The 24742-nt window shown below is 40.8% G+C and overlaps 1 protein-coding gene across 1 annotated transcript; it reads right to left on the bottom strand.

Moving 5' to 3' along the window:
- Positions 1-1933: 1933 nt before the first annotated feature.
- alg10 (ALG10 alpha-1,2-mannosyltransferase) lies at positions 1934-24657 on the bottom strand. Its single transcript, XM_061959771.1, has 3 exons — positions 24299-24657; positions 15411-15608; positions 1934-3360 (listed from the first exon to the last, which is right to left on the bottom strand). Exons 1-3 carry the CDS (start codon positions 24467-24469, stop codon positions 2305-2307), a joined length of 1425 nt encoding a protein of 474 aa, XP_061815755.1. The 5' UTR covers positions 24470-24657; the 3' UTR covers positions 1934-2304.
- Between the last annotated feature and the right edge of the window lie 85 nt (positions 24658-24742).

A 24742-nucleotide genomic window follows, 5' to 3' on the forward strand; every position in this document is an offset into this window, starting at 1 on the left:
TTGATTTTGAATAATATATTTAAATATTTTTTTTATAATCGTTATTTGATTTTTATATTTTAATACCTATACCAATATATTATTTATATATGTTTTCATTTTCTCATTTTAATACATTATAATTATAAGTATTTCTATTTTAAATTATACACAACATAATAGTATATTATGAACATATTTTTGTTGCATTAACTTTATTTTATATCAGAATTCTATTCATTAATATTAAAAACAACAACATTTTAACTGTATTTATTTCTAACTATCAATACATGATTGCGATTTTAGAAAAAGTTTTATCTACTGATATTAAATCTATAACATGTTACACTGTAATTATTATTAATCAAATATACAGTACATCTACAACTGTAAGAATGAGTACCAGAATGTGCCACTGGGAGGCGCTGTTGTACAAAGTTTGGCTATTCATTGATTGGCATTAATAATAATAATAATTATAATAATAATAGTGGATTAGATTTTAGAATAGAACATGCAAAGAACGTCATAAATTGATATACTATTGGAATAGGGTTAGGGTTAGGGTTAGGGTTAGGGTTAGGGTTAGGGTTAGGGTTAACCCTAGGGTTAGGGTTAGGGTTAGGGTTAGGGTTAGGGTTGGGTTAGGGTTAGGGTTAGGGTTAGGGTTAGGGTTAGGGTTGGGTTAGGGTTAGGGTTAGGGTTAGGGTTAGGGTTAGGGTTAGGGTTAGGGTTAGGGTTAACCCTAGGGTTAGGGTTAGGGTTAGGGTTAGGGTTAGGGTTGGGTTAGGGTTAGGGTTAGGGTTAGGGTTGTATCTTTTTTTAATTATAGCGTGCAATGTTGTTTGTATTGTTATATGTATTATGAAATCTGCTTTGCTGAAAAATGAAAATGTAATAATTACACAACAGTGATGCATATACCATACAATACATGGTGGGTTATAGTAAAAGCTGAGATTTTAAAAATGTTGTAATAAGCAACCACATAAATATAAATATCTACTCAACTCCAACCAAACTACGTCCTCTAGTGACTGTAAGCAGCATTGCAATCAATTTAAATGAAGCCATGCCTGAAAATTAACGGTATAAATGTGTAAATACGGAAATAAATACACATTATTTTCATAACGATTTATCACTTTATTATACTTTTTTGAAATGCTTTTTGGGGTCACACAAAAGAAAAAATATGAATTATTCTATTAACTTAATAGGAATAAAACAAGCCTTTAAGCAGACATGAATTAGTTTTAAGAACTTGGTTAAGAAACTCTAGAATACTCTAGCCTTTAAATAGCCCCCCTGTTAGACCAGTTGATCTGCCGTTTCTTTTCTTTTCTCCTCTGCTCCCCTTTTCCTTGAGGGGGGGTCGGGGGGGGGGCACAGGTCCGGTGGCCATGGATGAAGTGCTGGCTGTCCAGAGTCGGGACCCGGGGTGGACCGCTCGCCTGTGCATCGGCTGGGAACATCTCTGCGCTGCTGACCCGTCTCCGCTCGGGATGGTGTCCTGCTGGCCCCACTATGGACTGGACTCTTACTATTATGTTGGATCCACTATGGACTGGACTCTCACAATATTATGTCAGACCCACTCGACATCCATTGCTTTCGGTCTCCCCCAGAGGGGGGGGGGGTTACCCACATATGCGGTCCTCTCCAAGGTTTCTCATAGTCATTCACATCGACGTCCCACTGGGGTGAGTTTTTCCTTGCCCGTATGTGGGCTTTGTACCGAGGATGTCGTTGTGGCTTGTGCAGCCCTTTGAGACACTTGTGATTTAGGGCTATATAAATAAAGATTGATTGATTGATTGATATTGCTATATATCATCAAAATAAGAAAATATATGTATTTATACTGTAAATAATACCAACTGTTTGGAATTGACTTCCCATGCAATAATGTGTCTAAATGTATCATTTGTATATGTACCATTAAAATGTACAATTTTAGTGTATTTCAATTGTATTAAAGAAATATATAACAAACAAAATAGAGTATCTCGGAAAGTGTGTTAATAAACAAGCTTAAAAAGCTATTTTATATATTTTATTGCTTTATTAGATCTAAAAGCAGCATATTTACGACAAAGAAACAAACTAAAAAAGGAACATTGACGAGTTAACGTGAAAGAAAAAGCATTTGGGATAAAAAAGTGAAGTCCAGCCAACACATTTTAAGTCAGGGGTAAAATAAGTCTTTTTCAAAAAAGTAACACTTTGTAAAAACAAAAAAAAAGCTGCTTCACATTTGGTGGTCCTAATACCACAAAAGATACAAGGTCCCATCCCGCGTACGAAATCTTCCCGCTGCGTTCACCACATGAACCTCTGGGTGGCGCCGCTGTCCGGCCAGCGGAACGTCTTGGCGACGAAGACGTAAACGGCGGCGGCGTTGACGGCCGAGTACAGCAGGAACTCCAGCGCCAGTCGGGGCAGCGAGGGCATGGGCATGTGCAGACGGTACATCAGGTACGGCACGATGAAGTAGCGGAACTCCAGGAGCTTCTGCGGCACGGTGGCGGCCACCACGCACGCCAGGAACGCCGAGGTCCAGAAGAGCGAGCGCGACTTCAGCGAATCCAGGAAGTTCCAGCCGGCGAAGACGTAGGCGGGCACGAAAAAGAAGCGCGCCAGCTCGTGCTTCTGGAAGAGGCGTCGCCACACGTAGAAGGTGAAGTGGCGGTTGTCTGCCAGGAGGTAGCGGTGCACCGCCGTCAACTTCCACACCAGCAGCGAGGACGCGACGGCGATGGCGAGGAAGAGGAGCGGCCGCCTTTTCAGCGCCTGCAGGAAGCGAAGCGCTCGCTCGTAACACAGCGAGACGGGCGAGGAGAAGAAGAGCGAGAAAGACAGGAAGTAGAAGAGCTGAGGGACGTTGATGCAAGCCTGGTGGCTCGCACGGTCGCCCACCACCACGCCGTCGTTCAGCCACATGAAGACCAGGAACGCCACGGCGACCAGCGCGTACGGCCACGCCACGCACAGCACCGCCTTCACGTGACCGCCCGAGGCCAGGAAGTCCGCCGCGAAAAGCAGGACTCGCTTGGCGCCGCTCGGAGACAGCGGCACCTGCGAGGACCTGTCGTCCGTCTTCTTGGCGTGCGCCGCCCGCCACGCCTCGTCCATCAGGGGCGCCACCAGGGTGCCGGCGCAGAACGCCACCCACACGATGTTGGTCTGGCGGAAAAAGATGGCGCCGACGCCCAGGAGCGCCGACGCCTTGTGGCAGCCGTGCAGAGTCATGAGGTAGGCGAAGAGCACGAAGAACGTGGAGCCGGCGTCCGTGTAGTACAGGAAGTTGAAGAAGTAGAGCACGGGGAAGGTGGAGAGCGACAACGCCGAGAGGATGCGGCGAGCGGCCGGCCGCGTCTGGAAGAGAAGACGCAAAACGTCAAAGATCCTCAATACGACAGGAAGTGAAGTGAATTATATTTATATAGCGCTTTTCTCTAGTGACTCAAAGCGCTTTACATAGTGAAACCCAATATCTAAGTGACATTTAAACCAGTGTGGGTGGTAGAGATGCGCGGATAGGCAATTATTTCATCCGCAACCGCGTCAGAAAGTCGTCAACCATCCGCCATCCACCCGATGTAACGTTTGATCAGAACTGCACCCGCCCACCATCCGCCCGTTGTTATATATCTAATATTAATAAAAAATTTTTTAAAAAGGGTGAAAACTACGCGAATTGCACCTTGTGCAGACAAGATTTTTCGATCGGACACGGAGGAATTAGCGATGTAAAAGACCACGTTGGGACAAAAAAACACAAGTCTAATGCCGTTGCTAGCGATACAAGTGGAAAACTTTCAACGTTTTTCGTCGCCCAAACAGATTCTTTGGATGTGATAAATGCCGAAGTTTTATTTACGGAGGCAATAATTGAGCATGGACTTCCAATCGCACTGGCTGATCACATGGGACAGTTAATAATGTAATGCAACCTTTAAAAATCATTACGCGGTGATCGCGATCCCAAAAATAAACTTTTCTTGCATGATAATGTCCAGAAAAATTCGCTTTATATTACTATAGAGTCCTTTTAACGAATGAGTTTGATGGTTTATCACAAACCTTAAATGAAAGAAGTCCTTTGTTCTCCTGCACCATGCATGCGCAATCCTGTCGGCTGTATTTCACAGCACGACATACTGTAAAAAGTGTTTATACTATTTATACTTTCAATTAACAAATTGAAGTCTTGTGAAAGGTTGACAGGATAACTGGCATTAACTGTCAAAATAATTTCAAACTATTGAAGTTAGCTTACAGAATAAACATGTCAATCAACCCATATGATTTTTGCTGTAATATTTTTGTTTTGAAAAGTCACTGTGACTGATAGAAAAGTGATGGTTTTAGCAACATTTTAACCTGTCTGAATGCTAATAGTCATTTTGCGTCGGGGGGCGAAGCCCTGAACCCTCCACCAGGACTTTGTCCTGGACCTACCGGGGCCTGCGGCCCTTGGACCCTGGCTACTAGGTTTTTCTGATTTAAAAGTTGGCAGGTATGGTGAGGTTATAAAGCTTTTGCCTGTTAAAGAAAGGAGACTGATCCAATGCAGCACAGACATTCGCGTGCCACGCTGTCACGACCCAGACGCACACCAGTGCGCAATCATATGGGAGCCGCGCTGAGCGCACCTCCAAGCGCGTCTCGCTGCCGGCGACGGCCAGGTATGGTGCCGACGCTCCAGCGCCATCCATTTTCAGGGCTAGTTGATTCGGCAGGTGGGTTGTTACACACTCCTTAGCGGGTTCCAACTTCCATGGCCACAGTCCTGCTCTCTATATCAACCAGGGTGAGCCCCACCCCTTTCATGAGCGCACTGCGCGCGGAGTGACCCCTGTTACGCGCCCCCGGCAACAGGGGTGGCAAGCAGGTAAGCTGCGCGGGCGGAGCGCGCGTAGTGACCCATGTTACGAGCCCCCGGCCACGGGGGTGGCGTGCAGGTAAGCTGCTTACCTGGTGCGCGTGACGCCGGCCGCGGCGAAAGCGGACGAGGCGGGGTGTCGGTGCGGTGGGCGCGGTAGTGACCCTGGACGTGCGTCGGGCCCTTCTCGCGGATCGCCTCAGCTACGGCTCCCGGTGGGGCCCTCTCGGGGGAAGGGGCCTCGGTCCCGGACCCCGGCGAGGCGTCCCTTCTCCGCTCCGTAAAAGTGTCCATCTCTTTTCTTTTTTTTTCTTCTGTTGTGGCATATGCTGCAGGTGCCTGCTCGTTTTTCGTATGTGGGTAACAACATTTAACTATGTATATATATTTCCGAATTGGTTTAACTGCCACCCGCAAAAAAAAAAAAAAAAAAAAAATTAAACCGCCCGACCCGACCCGCGAGCGGATAAAATCTTAGTTTTTTTAATTTCATCCGCCCGATCCGCGGATAATCCGCGGACTCCGCGGTTGTGTCCGCAAACCGCGCATCTCTAGTGGGTGGCACTGGGAGCAGGTGGGTAAAGTGTCTTGCCCAAGGACACAATGGCAGTGACTAGGATGGCGGAAGCGGGGATCGAACCTGGAACCCTCAAGTTGCTGGCACGGCCGCTCTATCACCCGAGCTATACCGCCCCAGGAGTGCTTTACTCGTTTTAGGAACCTCCTGCAAAATGACTATTCAAAGATCCTCTATTCGACAGGAACGCCCTGTTGTTTTTAGGGGTCTCCTGGGGAAAAAAAGGCTCATCAAAGGTCCTCTGACAGGGGCACTTTGCTCTTTTTAATGACCTCCTGCAAGAAAAGATTTGTTTGCGGGAGGTTCCTAAAAACAACTTAACTCCTGTTGTATAGAAGACCTTTGACAAGGGATGTCCGATAATATCGGCCGATAAATGCTTTAAAATGTAATATCGGAAATTATCGGTATCAGCTTTTTTTTTATTAAATCAACATAAAAAACAAGATACACTTACAATTAGTGCAACAACCCAAAAAACCTCCACAAAAGGGTTGTTTCTTTCTGTTATTAATATTGTGGTTCCTACATTATATATCAATATATATCAATACAGTCTGCAAGGGATACAGTCCGTAAGCACACATGATTGTGCGTGCTGCTGCTCCACTAATAGTACTAACCTTTAACACTTCATTTTACTCATTTTCATTAATTACTTATGTAACTGTTTTTATATTATTTTTACTTTCTTTTTTATTCAAGAAAATGTTTTTAATTTATTTATCTTATTTTATTTTATTAATTTTTAAAAAAAGGACCTTATCTTCACCAGACCTGGTTGTCCAAATTAGGCATAATAATGTGTTAATTCCACGACTGCATGTATCGGTTGATATCGGTATCGGTTGATATCGGTATCGGTAATTAAAGAGTTGGACAATATCGGATATCGGCAAAAAGGAATTATCGGACATTCCTAATCTTTGACTAGTGTTTTTCTTTTTTTGAAATAGTAAGACAAATGTTTTTGCAGTAGGTCCTTAAAAAGAGTGCAGTGCTCCTGTCATATAGGATCTTTGACATGCCTTGTTTTTTTTCCAGTCGATCCTCGCGCATAGAGGATTTTGGACTGTATTTTGCAGGAGGTTTCTAAAAAATTTTTTAAAAAAAAAGAGCGATCCTGTTGCATAGAGGATCTCCGACTAGTGTTTTTTCATGAAGTTCTTAAAAGCAACAGAGTACTCCTGCTGTATAGAGGATCTTTGACGAGGAGTTTTGCAGGAGGTCTTTAAAAACAACAAAGCTCTCTCGTTGTATAGAGGATCTTTGACTGTTTTTGCGGGAAGTTCCTAAAAACAAACATAGCACTCCTGTCATATAAAATATCTTTGAATAGAACCAAGCGATCATGAGGATCACTTGTTTTTTGGAACCTCCTGCAAAAAAACTGTCAAAGATCTTCTATATTCAACAGGAGCATTCTGCAAGTATGCGCTTCAAAGATCCTCTATATAGCAGTAGCGCTGTGTTGTTTTTAAGGATCTCCTGCAAAAAATAAAAAATAAAACTGTGAAAGATTCTCTATAGAACAGGAGCGCTCAGTTGGTGTTTAAAACCTCCTGCAAAAAAATAGTCAAAGATCCTCTAAACAACAGGGGAACTTTGTTGTTTTTATGGACCTTCTGCACAAATTCTTGTCAAAGATCCTCAGTCTATACAATAGGAGTGGTATGTTGTTTTTAGGAACCTCCCGCAAAAAAAACTATTAAAGATCCTCTATACGACAGGAGTGGTCAGTTCTTTTTAGGAATGTCCCGCCCCCCCAAAAAAACTATCAAAGATCCTCTATACAACAGGAGCGCTCTTTCGATTTTTAAAACCTCCTGCTAAAAACAATCAGGAATCCTCTGAACAACAGGAGAGCGTTGTTGTTGTTAAGGACCTCTTGAAAAAATTATAGTCAAAGGTAGGGATAATGGCTTTTTTGCCGATATCCCGATACTGTCCAACTCTTAATTACCGATATCAACCGATATATACAGTCGTGGAATTAACACATTATTATGCCTAATTTGGACAACCAGGTATGGCGAAGATAAGGTCCTTTTAAAAAAATTAATTAAGTAAAATAAGATAAATAAATTAAAACTAGAGATGTCCGATAATATCGGCCTGCCGATGTTATCAGCCGATAAATGCTTTAAAATGTAATATCGGAAATTATCTGTATCGTTTTTTTTTATTATCGGTATCGTTTTTTATTTTATTTTTATTTTTTTAATTAAATCAACATAAAAAACACAAGATACACTTACAATTAGTGCACTAACCCAAAAAACCTCCCTCCCCCATTTACACTCATTCACACTCATTTACACAAAAGGGTTGTTTCTTTCTGTTATTAATATTCTGGTTCCTACATTATATATCAATATATATCAATACAGTCTGCAAGGGATACAGTCCGTAAGCACACATGATTGTGCGTGCTGCTGGTCCACTAATAGTACTAACCTTTAACACTTCATTTTACTCATTTTCATTAATTACTAGTTTCTACGTAAATGTTTTTATATTGTTTTACTTTCTTTTTTATTCAAGAAAATGTTTTAATTAGGGATGTCCAATAGTGGCTTTTTGCCGATATCCGATATTGTCCAACTCTTAATTACCGATACCGATATCAACCGATACCGATATATACAGTCATGGAATTAACACATTATTATATGCCTAATTTGGACAACCAGGTCTGGTGAAGATAAGGTCCTTTTTTTTTTAAATTAATAAAATAAAATAAGATAAATAAATTAAAAACATTTTCTTGAATAAAAAAGAAAGTAAAAAATAATATAAAAACAGTTACATAAGTAATTAATGAAAATGAGTAAAATGAACTGTTAAAGGTTAGTACTATTAGTGGACCAGCAGCACGCACAATCATGTGTGCTTACGGACTGTATCCCTTGCAGACTGTACTGATATATATTGATATATAATGTAGGAACCGGAATATTAATAACAGAAAGAAACAACCCTTTTGTGTGAATGAGTGTAAATGGGGGAGGGAGTTTTTTTGGGGTTGGTGCACTACCGTATTTTCCGCACCATAAGGCGCCCTGGGTTAAAAGCCGCGCCTTCAATGAACGGCATATTTCAAAACTTTGTCCACCTATAAGCCGCCCGGTGTTGTAAGCCGCATCTAACTGCGCTAAAGGAATGTCAAAAAAACAGTCAGATAGGTCAGTCAAACTTTAATAATATATTAAAAACCAGCGTTCTAACAACTCTGTTCACTCCCAAAATGTACGCAAATGTGCAATCACAAACATACGTATATCAACATGGACAGAGCTGCGTGAAAAAAGCCACCCGGCCTCTTCGCGTAAACTTAAACTTACCTTAACCACTCGCTCATCTTTTCTTCATCCATCCCTTCGAGTTAGCTTTTATGATGACGCCGGCTGGAAAGGTCTCTTTTGGCAAGGTCTTCCTTTTGAATATCACCATGGGTGGAAGTTTCTGGCCATTAGCATGGCAAGCTAGAACCACAGTGAAGGATGACTTCTCATTCCCTGTGGTGCGAATATTCACCGTACGTGCTCCCGTTGTATCCACAGTGCGGTTCACAGGAATATCAGTTGCTGTGAAATAGTACCGGTAATCCGTGTGCGGATGGAGAGATTGCGTCTTTTCATGAACCGGATCCCTGACGCTTAGTAGGAGCCATTTTGTGGTCTTTATAGATGTAAACACACAAAGGAAATGAAACGTACGGTGATATCCGCGCGCTTTTTCTTCTTCTACGCGGGCGGGTGGTTGCTTACAGTAGAAGAAGAAGCGCTTCCTGTTCTATGGGGGCGGGTGCTTACCTTGGCGGTTGCTTGCGTAGAAGAAGAAGCGCTTCCTGTTCTACCGGGAAAAAAGATGGCGGCTGTTTACCGAAGTTGCGAGATCGAAACTTTATGAAAATGAATCGTAATATTAATCCATATATAAAGCGCACCGGGTTAAAAGCCGCACTGTCAGCTTTTGAGTAAATTTGTGGTTTTTAGGTGCGGCTAATAGTGCGGAAAATACGGTAATTGTATTGTATCTTGTGTTTTTTATGTTGACTTAATTAAAAAATAAATAAATAAATAAATAACGATACCGATAATAAAAAAAAAAAACAATACAGATAATTTCCGATATTACATTTTAAAGCATTTATCTGCCGATAACATCGGCAGGCCGATATTATCGGACATCTCTAGTTTTAATTTATTGATCTTATTTTATTTAAAAAATTTTTTTTTAAAGTACCTTATCTTCACCATAACTGGTTGTCCAAATTAGGCATAATAATGTGTTAATTCCACGACTGTATATATCGGTTGATATCGGTAATTGGTTGGACAGTATCGGAATATCGGATATCGGCAAAAAAGCCATTATCGGACATCCCTACCTTTGACTATAATTTTTTCAAGAGGTCCTTAACAACAACAACGCTCTCCTGTTGTTCAGAGGATTCCTGATTGTTTTTAGCAGGAGGTTTTAAAAATCGAAAGAGCGCTCCTGTTGTATTGAGGATCTTTGATAGTTTTTTTGGGGGGGCGGGACATTCCTAAAAAGAACTGACCACTCCTGTCGTATAGAGGATCTTTAATAGTTTTTTTTGCGGAAGGTTCCTAAAAACAACATACCACTCCTATTGTATAGACTGAGGATCTTTGACAATAATTTGTGCAGAAGGTCCATAAAAACAACAAAGTTCCCCTGTTGTTTAGAGGATCTTTGACTATTTTTTGCAGGAGGTTTTAAACACCAACTGAGCGCTCCTGTTCTATAGAGAATCTTTCACAGTTTTAGTTTTTATTTTTTGCAGGAGATTCTTAAAAACAACACAGCGCTACTGCCATATAGAGGATCTTTGAAGCGCATACTTGCAGAATGCTCCTGTTGAATATAGAAGATCTTTGACAGTTTTTTTGCAGGAGGTTCCTAAAAACAAGTGATCCTCATGATCGCTTGGTTCTATTCAAAGATATTTTATATGACAGGAGTGCTATGTTTGTTTTTAGGAACTTCCCGCAAAAACAGTCAAAGATCCTCTATACAACAAGAGAGCTTTGTTGTTTTTAAAGACCTCCTGCAAAACTCCTCGTCAAAGATCCTTTATACAGCAGGAGTACTCTGTTGCTTTTAAGAACTTCATGCAAAAACACTAGTCGGAGATCCTCTATGCAACAGGATCGCTCTTTTTTTTTTCTTTTTTAAGAAACCTCCTGCAAAATACAGTCCAAAATCCTCTATGCGCGAGGATCGACTGGAAAAAAAAACAAGGCATGTCAAAGATCCTATATGACAGGAGCACTGCACTCTTTTTAAGGACCTACTGCAAAAACATTTGTCTTACTATTTCAAAAAAAGAAAAACACTAGTCAAAGATTAGGAATGTCCGATAATTCCTTTTTGCCGATATCCGATATTCTCCAACTCTTTAATTACCGATACCGATATCAACCGATACCGATATCAACCGATACATGCAGTCGTGGAATTAACACATTATTATGCCTAATTTGGACAACCGGGTCTGGTGAAGATAAGGTCCTTTTTAAAAAAAATTATAAAATAAAATAAGATAAATAAATTAAAAACATTTTCTTGAATAAAAAAGAAAGTAAAAATAATATAAAAACAGTTACATAAGTAATTAATGAAAATGAGTAAAATGAACTGTTAAAGGTTAGTACTATTAGTGGACCAGCAGCACGCACAATCATGTGTGCTTACGGACTGTATCCCTTGCAGACTGTATTGATATATATTGATATATAATGTAGGAACCACAATATTAATAACAGCACAAATTGTAAGTGTATCTTGTGTTTTTTATGTTGATTTAATTAAAAAATAAATAAATAAATAAATAACGATACCAATAATAATAAAAAAAACCAATACAGATCATTTCCGATATTACATTTTAAAGCATTTATCGGCCGATATCATCGGACATCTCTAGTTTTAATTTATTTATCTTATTTTATTTTTTTTAATTTTTTTTTTAAAGGACCTTATCTTCACCATAACTGGTTGTCCAAATTAGGCATAATAATGTGTTAATTCCACGACTGTATATATCGGTTGATATCGGTAATTAAGAGTTGGACAGTATCGGAATATCGGATATCGGCAAAAAAGCCATTATCGGACATCCCTACCTTTGACTATAATTTTTTCAAGAGGTCCTTAACAACAACAACGCTCTCCTGTTGTTCAGAGGATCCCTGATTGTTTTTAGCAGGAGGTTTTAAAAATCGAAAGAGCGCTCCTGTTGTATAGAGGATCTTTGATAGTTTTTTTGGGGGGGCGGGACATTCCTAAAAACAACTGACCACTCCTGTCGTATAGAGGATCTTTAATAGTTTTTTTTGCGGGATGTTCCTAAAAACAACATACCACTCCTATTGTATAGACTGAGGATCTTTGACAAGAATTTGTGCAGAAGGTCCATAAAAACAACAAAGTTCCCCTGTTGTTTAGAGGATCTTTGACTATTTTTTGCAGGAGGTTTTAAACACCAACTGAGCGCTCCTGTTCTATAGAGAATCTTTCACAGTTTTAGTTTTTATTTTTTGCAGGAGATTCTTAAAAACAACACAGCGCTACTGCCATATAGAGGATCTTTGAAGCGCATACTTGCAGAATGCTCCTGTTGAATATAGAAGATCTTTGACAGTTTTTTTGCAGGAGGTTCCTAAAAACAAGCGATCCTCATGATCGCTCGGTTCTATTCAAAGATCTTTTATATGACAGGAGTGCTATGTTTGTTTTTAGGAACTTCCCGCAAAAACAGTCAAAGATCCTCTATACAACAAGAGAGCTTTGTTGTTTTTAAAGACCTCCTGCAAAACTCCTCGTCAAAGATCCTCTATACAGCAGGAGTACTCTGTTGCTTTTAAGAACTTCATGCAAAAACACTAGTCGGAGATCCTCTATGCAACAGGATCGCTCTTTTTTTTTTCTTTTTTAAGAAACCTCCTGCAAAATACAGTCCAAAATCCTCTATGCGCTAGGATCGACTGGAAAAAAAACAAGGCATGTCACAGATCCTATATGCATACCTGCCAACTTTTGAAATCAGAAAAACCTAGTAGCCAGGGTCCAGGGGCCACAGGCCTCGGTAGGTCCAGGACAAAGTCCTGGTGGGGAGTTCAGATCGCCCCCCCGACGCAAAATGATTATTAGCATTCAGACAGGTTAAAATGTTGCTAAAACCATCACTTTTCTATCAGTCTATCATATATGTTGAAACTTTCAACAACTTGAAAGAATAAGATTTTTGAGAGTATTTGGTTCAAATGACACAATATAAATAAGACATGTCATTATTGATATTGCAGACATTATTGTAACAAGAAACTTCAGGTCGAAATTTTGGTTTATGAAAGAAATATGAATAAATATAAATATAAAACTTCATGACGGCATTTTTCAAATTAATAAAGAGTAATAGAATAGTATGATAGTTATATGTTACTTGTTTTGAACATGTTATCGTTATCACAAATAAAAAGATATACTGTACACAGAAATTATTTTTGATTTGATTTATTGTTTATGTAATAAAAGATTTACTTAAAATGTTATGTTTTGAGAGTTTTTTTATGCTACGAACTGTACTTACCGGCGCTGTAAACCGAAGGAGACATTTCCGTAATGAAAGCTGCAACACCCTTTTTAGATCCCATCATCACTGCAGCATTATCGGCAGCAAAGCAAACCAAATTCTGCCAAGGAATTTCGTTTGAGTCTACTTCTTCCGCGAGTATTTTGTAAATGTTTTCGCCTGTGGAAGCCGTATTGCATTCCCTCGCTAATTCCTCCGTGTCCGATCGAAAAATCTTGTCTGCACGAGGTGCAATTCGCGTAGTTTCACCCTTTTTGGAACGGAAAATTATTCCCGGATAGGCTTTTGAATATTCTTCACGGAATGACTGCAGTTTTCTTTTCGGTTTAAGACTCGTTTGCGATTTTTCTATTTTTCTCCGGCTGATTCCATGATCGTTCGCTCGTTTGGAAACAATGGCAACTGGTGCCTCGTGCTTGGCAGCGGTGCTATAAATAGCCTCGCGCATGGCATTCGGAATGGCTCGATAGGAAGTTACGGGAAGCAGTGTCGATTGTCATTGTTGTTACGCGATTTCGTGAATAAAACTTTAAAAAAAATTAAAAACATTTAATTAATGAAAAAACATATTTTTTATCACTGCAACCGTAACCCGGAATAGGTTGATGAAAACCGTACTAATTACGGGAAAACCGGAGTAGTTGGCAGGTATGTATATGACAGGAGCACTGCGCTCTTTTTAAGGACCTACTGCAAAAACATTTGCCTCACTATTTCAAAAAAAGAAAAACACTAGTCGAAGATCCTTTATGTCTCAGAAGCATTCTGTTGTTTTCAAGGACCTCCTGCAAAAATGCTTGTTTGACTATTGCAAAAAAAAAAAAGGGAAAAAAAGTCAAATATTGTCTACATACGGGAAGCAGTGTCGATTGTCATTGTTGTTACGCGATTTCGTGAATAAAACTTTTTAAAAAATTAAAAAAATTTAATTAATGAAAAACCGTATTTTTTATCACTGCAACCGTAACCCGGAATAGGTTGATGAAAACCGTACTAATTACGGGAAAACCGGAGTAGTTGGCAGGTATGTATATGACAGGAGCACTGCGCTCTTTTTAAGGACCTACTGCAAAAACATTTGTCTCACTATTTCAAAAAAAGAAAAACACTAGTCAAAGATCCTTCATGTCTCAGAAGCATTCTGTTGTTTTTAAGGACCTCCTGCAAAAATGCTTGTTTGACTATTGCAAAAAAAAAAAAGGGAAAAAAAGTCAAATATTGTCTACATAACAAGAGAACTCTGCTGTTTGTAAGGACCTTCAGCAAAAAAAAAACAGGAAAAAAACCATTCAAAAATCCTCTATATAACAGGATTGCTCTGTTGTTAACAACCTACTGACAAAAAGGCTTGTCAACCAACTGTAACCCCCCCCCCCCCGAAAAAAACAGCCAAAGATCCTCTATATAACATGATCGCGCTGATGTTTTAAAGGACCTCCTGCAAAAACGCTTGTCTATTGTAAAAAAAAAAAGGGAAAAAAACAGTCAAAGAGAAACAAGAGAACTCTGCTGTTTTTAAGGACCTTCTGCAAAAAAACAGGGAAAAAAACAGTCAAAGATCCTCTATACAACAGGAGCGCTGTGCTCTTTTTAAGGACCTACTGCAAAAACATTTGTCTCACTATTTCAAAAAAAGAAAAACACTAGTCAAAGATCCTTCATGTCTCAGAAGCATTCTGTTGTTTTTAAGGACCTCCTGCAAAAATGCTTGTTTGACTATTGCAAAAAAAAAAAAGGGAAAAAAAGTCAAATATTGTCTACATAACAAGAGAACTCTGCTGTTTGTAAGGACCTTCAGCAAAAAAAAAACAGGAAAAAAAACATTCAAAAATCCTCTATACAACAGGATTGCTCTGTTGTTAACAACCTACTGACAAAAAGGCTTGTCAACCAACTGTAACCACCCCCCCCTGAAAAAAACAGCCAAAGATCCTCTATATAACATGATCGCGCTGATGTTTTAAAGGACCTCCTGCAAAAACGCTTGTCTATTGTAAAAAAAAAAAAAGGGAAAAAAACAGTCAAAGAGAAACAAGAGAACTCTGCTGTTTTTAAGGACCTTCTGCAAAAAAACAGGGAAAAAACAGTCAAAGATCCTCTATACAACAGGAGCGCTGTGCTCTTTTTAAGGACCTCCTGCAAAAACGCTTGACTAACTATTGCAAAAAAGAAAAACATGAGTCAAAGATCCTCTAAATAATAGGAGCGCTCTGCTGTTTTTTTAAGTGCGATGGAGAAGCCTGTATACCGCGAGTGTCGCTCTTATCCGTAATGTGACACCCAAAACAGTACAATTACATGTGAAAAGTGAACAAAAATACTCAAGTGTGAGCGCTCGCCTTCTCCTTGGGGTGCAGCCTGCAGACCAGGCGGTAGAGCAGGTAGAGGATGCCGCCGTTGAAGAGGAGGTTGATGAAGCGCAGCATGGCGGTGGAACACAACACGTCACCCGGCAGGTCGGCGAGACGCACCAGGGGCTTGATGATGCCCACGGAGACCAGGTAGAGTCCTGGCAGGGTGGTGATCATCGGGTCCCACTGTGGAAGAAAACCCACATCTCAATAAAAAACACGAGTAGATCATCACCATTGTTATGTTATTAGTTCTATGACACTTTAGGGAGTGTAGGACATCAGGGGTGTCAAAAAAACATTGATATTCGAACTAATCGCGATACTTATTTGTAATGATCCTTAATCAATTAAAAAAAAATTTTTTTTTGTTGTCCTTTCCAACCAGGCAAATCATATTGTTGATGTCAATGCCAATAATTACTGTATAGATCATTAATACAAAACATTATTACAGCTATTTAATGGAGGAATGTAGTTAATCATAGAACTGGCACTCAATGTTATGAAAGTATTGATTCTGAATCGAATCGTTACACCCAAGAACCCAATGTGGTGCCCAAAGATTCACAGCCCTGCAAATATCATGTGAGCGATACATAAAATACTGGTATCGGCCCTATATGTGTTTATTATAATTATAATCAGGATAAAACATTTCCCCCCCCTCCTATTTGATTTCCATCCATCCATTTTCTACCGCTTGTCCCTTTTATTTATTACATGCAATTGTTTGAGCACACTAAAATGCACACAAAAAAGTCAATTACCATCCTCATCAGGATTCTTATTCATTCCGATTCTAAATTTGAGTCATGATTTACAAAAAAAAATCAATAAGAAAAAAATAAATCCATATTTTAGCTATTTTTATAAGAATCTATTTTTAAAAAAGTGTTTTGGTCCATCTCCATGCAACCAGAAGGAGATTTTCTAACCTGTAACCTGTTTTGAAAAAGTGTCATTATGATTATTATATCAAATGGCACATTGCGAGAATCGGTTTGAATCAGGAATCTATTCTGAATCGAATTGTCACCCCAGGGATCGGAATCGAATCGTTCGGTGCCCAAACATTCACACTTTTTTTGATTGATTGATTGAAACTTTTATTAGTAGATTGCACAGTGCAGTACATATTCCGAACAATTGACCACTAAATGGTAACACCCCAATATTTTTTTCAACTTGTTTAAGTCGGGGTGTATAATGTAGCCCAGAAGAGTTAGGGCTGCATGGGATTCTGGGTATTTGTTCTGTTGTGTTTATGTTGTGTTAAGGTGCAGATGTTCTCCCGATATCATCATAATACAGTCATCACACAAGATAATCATCAGAGTATATACATTGAATTATTTACATTATTTACAATCCGCGGTGTGGGAAGTGGAGGTTAGGTTTGGTTGATATCAACACTTCAGTCATCAACAATTGCATCATCAGAGAAATGGACATTGGAACCGTGTCGGACTGACTTGGTAGGATATGTACAGCAAGTAGTGGGCATAGAGAGAGAGATCAGAAAGCATAAGAACAAGTATCTACATTTGATTATTTACAATCCGGGGAGGTAGGATGTGGAAGGGAGGGTGTTAGTTTAGGGTTAAAGTTGCCTGGAGGTGGTTTTTTAGTGCGGCTTTGAAGGAGGATAGAGATGCCCTTTCTTTTACACCTGTTGGGAGTGCATTCCATATTGATGTGGCATAGAAGGAGAATGAGTTAAGACCTTTGTTAGATCGGAATCTGGGTTTAACGTGGTGTTGTGGTTATGGCGGTCATTTACGTTAAGGAAGTAGTTTGACATGTACGTCAGTATCAGGGAGGTGTAGCGGATTTTATAGACTAGACCGGGGGTCGGCAACCCGCGGCTCTAGGGCCACATGCGGCTCTTTAGCGCCGCCCTAGTGGCTCTCTGGAGCTTTTTCGAAAATGTATGAAAAAAGATGAGGGGAAAAAAATACATTTTTTGTGTTAATATGGTTTCTGAAGGAGGACAAACATGACACAAACCTCCCCAATTGTTATAAAGCACACTGTTTGTATTAAACATGCTTCACTCATTCGAATATTTGGCGAGCGGCGTTTTGTCCCACTAATTTTGGCAGTCCTTGAACTCACCGTAGTTTGTTTACATGTATAACTTTCTCGGACGTGTTTTATGCTGCTTCTTTTTCTGTCTCATTTTGTCCACCAAACTTTTAACGTTGTGGATGAATGCACAAAGGTGAGTTTTGATGATGTTATTGACTTGTGTGGAGTGCTAATCGGGCATATTTGGTCACTGCATGACTGCAAGCTAATCGATGCTAACATGCTATTTAGGCTAGCTATATGTACATATTGCATCAATATGCCTCATTTATAGATATATTTGAGGTCATTTAGTTTCCTTTAAGTCCTCTTATTTCAATTTATATCTCATGACACACTATCTGTATGTAATATGGCTTTTAATTTTTTTGCGGCTCCAGATCGATTTGTTTTTGTATTTTTGGTCCAATATGGCTCTTTCAACATTTTGGGTTGCCGACCCCTGGACTAGACTCAGTGCAAGTTGTTTTACTCTGTCCTCCACCCTGAGCCAGCCCACTTTGGAGAAGTGGGTAGGAGTGAGGTCATAGGTCAGTGATCCACAACAGGCGGACCGCGGTCCATGTCCGGACCCAGCGACGTGTCCGTCCGGACCCAGCACGAATTATAGTAAAAAAAAAAAAAAAATGTTTTTTTTATTATTATAATTATAATTATTATAAAAAAATATAATAATTGTATTTATCTGTGAGTTATCGCTAGCGCAAGTCAACGTTCTTTGTTGTTTTTAGTCAAATATCTCCACGTTTCGTTTACACTTCTCGTGTCTCACTCACTCCGTCTCTCTCTCTCTCTCTCAGAGAGAGAAAGAGAGAGAGACGGAGTGAGAGCGAGAGAACGCCACTCTGATTGGCTAATTCCGGGGTATGGGTTGTCATCTCTTTCACAACGACGCGCTGATAGGCTGTTACCACCTGGGTCATGTGCACAGTGCATGGAACCTTTCGCTGCAGGCACACAGTTGTCTCGTATCGCTACTTCGCTAACTGTTCACTTGTCAGTCACTGAATGTGAATCAAATCACAATGGCATGCTCCAAGTTGGCTCAGGCTGGTAAAAGAAAGGTGGACAGGGAAAACCGACGTTTCAAGAAAGAATGGACAGAGCAATATGTTTTCATCCTACCTACTGCAAGTACCAGACCAATGTGTCTACTATGCAACACTACTGTTGCTCTGGTGAAAAGTGAAAATCTGAAACGTCACTATCTGAAAGAGCACCGCGAATTTGAAGAGACATTTCCTCATGATTCAGAGCTAAGAAAAAAAGAAATCACGAGGCTGAAAAAGCCATATGAAACATCAAGCAAGATTTTTGTTAAATCTATGACACAACAACAAATAGCAACAGAGCAGTAACATGCGGTGAGGTTGATGGCTGGTGAGGCACTGACTTCATCACAGTCAGATTTACAAACATATGAACCCTAAAGAGTATCTTATTCACCATTTGATTGGCAGCAGTTAACGGGTTATGTTTAAAAGCTCATACCAGCATTCTTCCCTGCTTGGCACTCAGCATCAAGGGTTGGAATTGGGGGTTAAATCATCAAAAATGAGTCCCGGGCGCAGCGCCGCTGCTGCCCACTGCTCCCCTCACCTCCCAGGGGGTGATCAAGGGATGGGTCAAATGCAGAGGACAATTTTTTTCAAAGTTCTTATTTATTTTTGTTTCAAAGAAAATATTTCATGTATTTTATTGGATATTTATTTTATTTTTGTTAATTTTAAGAAAATGTTAAACTACCTACCTCCTGCTATTATATAAGCTTGACCGATAATAAACGGACCCAGCCTGTTTCAAAAAAACATTTGTGGACCTTCAAGATTTGTACTTGAGGACCCCTGTCATGGTGATCTGGGGTGGAGGTTTAGAAGTAACCTGACTAGCTTGTTCTGGGAGGTTTTGAGTCTAGATTTGAGGGATAGTGCAAAATAAATGAACACACGCAAAAACTAGCATTGCCTCTAAAAAAAAACATATATTTGCAAAACAAAACAATTTTTTTTTCCAAATACAACCCTGGTATCGACATTGTCGATATTGGCGCGATCGATCGGGTAGTTTTCGCGCGGAGAAATGTGCGCCAAACGCCGATTTAAAAAAAAAACGCATGTGTGTTAAGTAGTGATGGGTCCGGCAACACCGATGCATCGGCGCATGCGTCGAGCTCATAGAGCGAAACCCTGTGTCGGTGCGCGTATCGCTTTTAGAAAGTCACGTGACCGATCATGAGCTGTTTTGGTCACGTGACCGATACGCGAACTGTGTCGCACTGACGCCTCCTCTGTGCCCTGTGAGCGGGTCTTTTCTACAGCCGGAGAAATAATAACTAAGAAGAGAAAGCGTCTAAAATTGAATACGTTGGAAAAACTGTTTTGTTTTTTTAATAAAAATGTGTAAAAAAAAAATAAAAAAATAATTTCCAGGTCCACAAGCATCCTCATTCACAACACGTTCTCTTAGATTTCCATGTTATGATACATGTTCACATTATTTATTGACTGTATCTAAAAAAGACAAAAAATATATTTTTATTTAAATGAAGTTATGAAATAATCCTAAATGAAATACAATGACTTGCTTTATATTATTGTATATACTAGGTCAGTGGTTCTCAACCTTTTTTCAGCAATGCACCCCCTGTGAATTTTTTTTAAATTCAAGTACCCCCTAATCAGAGCAAAGCATTTTTGGTTGAAAAAAAAAAGATGAAGTAAAATACAGCACTATGTCATCAGTTTCTGATTTATTAAATTGTATAACAGTGCAAAATATTGCTCATTTGTAGTGGTCTTTCTTGAACTATTTGGAAAAAAAGATATAAAAATAGCTAAAAACTTGTTGAAAAATAAACAAGTGATTCAATTATAAATAAAGATTTCTACACCTAGAAGTAATAATCAACTTAAAGTGCCCTCTTTGGGGATTGTATTAGAGCTCCATCTGGATTCATGAACTTAATTCTAAACATTTCTTCACAAAAAAAAAAAATCTTTAACATCAATATTTATGGAACATGTCCACAAAAAATCTAGCCGTCAACACTGAATATTGCATTTCTTTTCACAGTTCTTTTTGACAGACATTTTAGTGACAAACCTGAGCTTGTGTTTCACGGAGTTTATGAACTTACATTCATATTTTGTTGAAGTATTATTCAATAAATATATTTATAAAGGATTTTTGAATTGTTGCTATTTTTAGAATATTTTTTAAAAATCTCACGTACCCCTTGGCATACCTTCAAGTACCCCCAGGGGTACGCGTAGCCCCATTTGAGAACCACTGTACTAGGTCATAAAATCAGTGTCAGTTGAGTCGGTCCATAGGTTGCCTGTAGGGATTTTTAATGTCCAGCAGATGTCATTATTTAGTGACACAGTATCGACACTAGAGATGCGCGGTTTGCGGACACAACCGCGGAGTCCGCGGATTATCCGCGGATCGGGCGGATGAAATTAAAAAAACTAAGATTTTATCCGCTCGCGGGTCGGGTCGGGCGGATTAATTTTATTTTTTTTTTTTTTTTTTGCGGGTGGCAGTTAAACCAATTCGGAAATATATATACATAGTTAAATGTTGTTACCCACATACGAAAAACGAGCAGGCACCTGCTGCATATGCCACAACAGAAGAAAAAAAAAGAAAAGAGATGGACACTTTTACGGAGCGGAGAAGGGACGCCTCGCCGGGGTCCTGGACCGAGGCCCCTTCCCCTGAGAGGGCCCCACCGGGAGCCGTAGCTGAAGCGATCCGCGAGAAGGGCCCGACGCACGTCCAGGGTCACTACCGCGCCCACCGCACCGACACCCCGCCTCGTCCGCTTTCGCCGCGGCCGGCGTCACGCGCAGCAGGTAAGCAGCTTACCTGCCCGCCACCCCCGTGGCCGGGGGCTCGTAACATGGGTCACTCCGCGCGCTCCGCCCGCGCAGCTTACCTGCTTGCCACCCCTGTTGCCGGGGGCGCGTAACAGGGGTCACTCCGCGCGCAGTGCGCTCATGAAAGGGGTGGGGCTCACCCTGGTTGATATAGAGAGCAGGACGGTGGCCATGGAAGTTGGAACCCGCTAAGGAGTGTGTAACAACCCACCTGCCGAATCAACTAGCCCTGAAAATGGATGGCGCTGGAGCGTGGGCCCATATCTGGCCGTCGCCGGCAGCGAGACGCGCTTGGAGGTGCGCTCAGCGCGGCTCCCATATGATTGCGCACTGGTGTGCGTCTGGGTCGTGACAGCGTGGCACGCGAAAGTCTGTGCTGCATTGGATCAGTCTCCTTTCTTTAACAGGTAAAAGCTTTATAACCTCACCATACCTGCCAACTTTTAAATCAGAAAAACCTAGTAGCCAGGGTCCAAGGGCCGCAGGCCCCGGTAGGTCCAGGACAAAGTCCTGGTGGAGGGTTCAGGGCTTCGCCCCCCGACGCAAAATGACTATTAGCATTCAGACAGGTTAAAATGTTGCTAAAACCATCACTTTTCTATCAGTCACAGTGACTTTTCAAAACAAAAATATTACAGCAAAAATCATATGGGTTGATTGACATGTTTATTCTGTAAGCTAACTTCAATAGTTTGAAATTATTTTGACAGTTAATGCCAGTTATCCTGTCAACCTTTCACAAGACTTCAATTTGTTAATTGAAAGTATAAACAGTATAAACACTTTTTACAGTATGTCGTGCTGTGAAATACAGCCGACAGGATTGCGCATGCAGGTGCAGGAGAACAAAGGACTTCTTTCATTTAAGGTTTGTGATAAACCATCAAACTCATTCGTTAAAAGGACTCTATAGTAATATAAAGCGAATTTTTCTGGACATTATCATGCAAGAAAAGTTTATTTTTGGGATCGCGATCACCGCGTAATGATTTTCAAAGGTTGCATTACATTATTAACTGTCCCATGTGATCAGCCAGTGCGATTGGAAGTCCATGCTCAATTATTGCCTCCGTAAATAAAACTTCGGCATTTATCACATCCAAAGAATCTGTTTGGGCGACGAAAAACGTTGAAAGTTTTCCACTTGTATCGCTAGCAACGGCATTAGACTTGTGTTTTTTTGTCCCAACGTGGTCTTTTACATCGCTAATTCCTCCGTGTCCGATCGAAAAATCTTGTCTGCACAAGGTGCAATTCGCGTAGTTTTCACCCTTTTTTTAATTTTTTTTTATTAATATTAGATATATAACAACGGGCGGATGGTGGGCGGGTGAAGTTCTGATCAAACGTTACATCGGGTGGATGGCGGATGGTTGACGACTTTCTGACGCGGTTGCGGATGAAATAATTGCCTATCCGCTAGAGATGCGCGGATAGGCAATTTATCTCATCCGCAACCGCGTCAGAAAGTCGTCATCCATCCGCCATCCACCCGATGTAACGTTTGATCAAAACTGCATCCGCCCGCCATCCGCCCGTTGTTATATATCTAATATTAATTTAAAAAAAAAAAAAAGGGTGAAAACTACGCGAATTGCACCTTGTGCAGACAAAATTTTTCGATCGGACACGGAGGAATTAGCGATGTAAAAGACCACGTTGGGACAAAAAAACACAAGTCTAATGCCGTTGCTAGCGATACAAGTGGAAAACTTTCAACGTTTTTCGTCGCCCAAACAGATTCTTTGGATGTGATAAATGCCGAAGTTTTATTTACGGAGGCAATAATTGAGCATGGACTTCCAATCGCACTGGCTGATCACATGGGACAGTTAATAATGTAATGCAACCTTTAAAAATCATTACGCAGTGATCGCGATCCCAAAAATAAACTTTTCTTGCATGATAATGTCCAGAAAATTTCGCTTTATATTACTATAGAGTCCTTTTAACGAATGAGTTTGATGGTTTATCACAAACCTTAAATGAAATTCCATGGCCACCGTCCTGCTCTCTATATCAACCAGGGTGAGCCCCACCCCTTTCGTGAGCGCACTGTGCGTGGAGTGACCCCTGTTACGCGCCCCTGGCAACAGGGGTGGCAAGCAGGTAAGCTGCGCGGGCGGAGCGCGCGGAGTGACCCATGTTACGAGCCGGGGGTGGCGGGCAGGTAAACTGCTTACCTGCTGCGCGTGACGCCGGCCGCGGCGAAAGCGGACGAGGCGGGGTGTCGGTGCGGTGGGCGCGGTAGTGACCCTGGACGTGCGTCGGGCCCTTCTCGCGGATCGCCTCAGCAACGGCTCCCGGTGGGGCCCTCTCGGGGGAAGGGGCCTCGGTCCCGGACCCCGGCGAGGCGTCCCTTCTCCGCTCCGTAAAAGTGTCCATCTCTTTTTTTTTTTTTCTTCTGTTGTGGCATATGCTGCAGGTGCCTGCTCGTTTTTCGTATGTGGGTAACAACATTTAACTATGTATATATATTTCCCAATTGGTTTAACTGCCACCCGCAAAAAAAAAAAAAAAAAAAAAAAAAAAAAAAAAAAAAAAAATCTAATTAATCCGCCCGACCCGACCCGCGAGCGGATAAAATCTTATTTTTTTTAATTTCATCCGCCCGATCCGCGGATAATCCGCGGACTCCGCGGTTGTGTCCGCAAACCGCGCATCTCTACTATCCGCGCATCTCTAATCGACACAGTATCAATACAGTTTTGCAATGTGTCGAAACGCTTCATGAGGCTTCATCAACCCATCACTAGTGTTAAGTAATATTGCAATTGTAAAGAAATACAATCTAAGCAAAACAATATCAAAAAGACGCGTTTCACGGATTAGCCTCCCTCGCTAATCCGCTTGTTCGCAGTAAATTGGCACTTTTTTTTTTTTTTTTTTTTAGTTTTTGTTTACCTCGTTGAATCTCCCATGGCAGTACTTTTGAGCTTGGGGCACATGGAACAGCTCGTCCATGTACGGCTCTCTCTGCTCCCGGGTGATTTTGGAGAAGATCAGGCAGGAGACGAGGAAGTTGGTGCTGCACAGAGCAGTGAAGATGTAGCCTTCGAATCGCTCCATTAGCATTGTCGACACGCAAACAAAGGTGAACTTCGCTGGAAACTAAATGTCGAGAAGTTGTCTAACCCGCATAACGACGAGATGCACGCCTAGTTACTAGTTAAATGTTGCAAATGAGGGGTTATTGTTTAGGCAGCATCACTGCACGGAAGCGCTCGTTATTGACAGATGCTAGTCCGCTTTGAAAATAGAGCCGATATGACAACAACAACAACCACCGCTTTAATGTTCCTAGAATATAGTTGTACTTCGCATTAGTTTAATATCAACGAACTATAT

The sequence above is a fragment of the Nerophis lumbriciformis genome, linkage group LG05 (genome assembly GCF_033978685.3).
Source record: "Nerophis lumbriciformis linkage group LG05, RoL_Nlum_v2.1, whole genome shotgun sequence".
Taxonomy (NCBI): Eukaryota; Metazoa; Chordata; class Actinopteri; order Syngnathiformes; family Syngnathidae; genus Nerophis; species Nerophis lumbriciformis.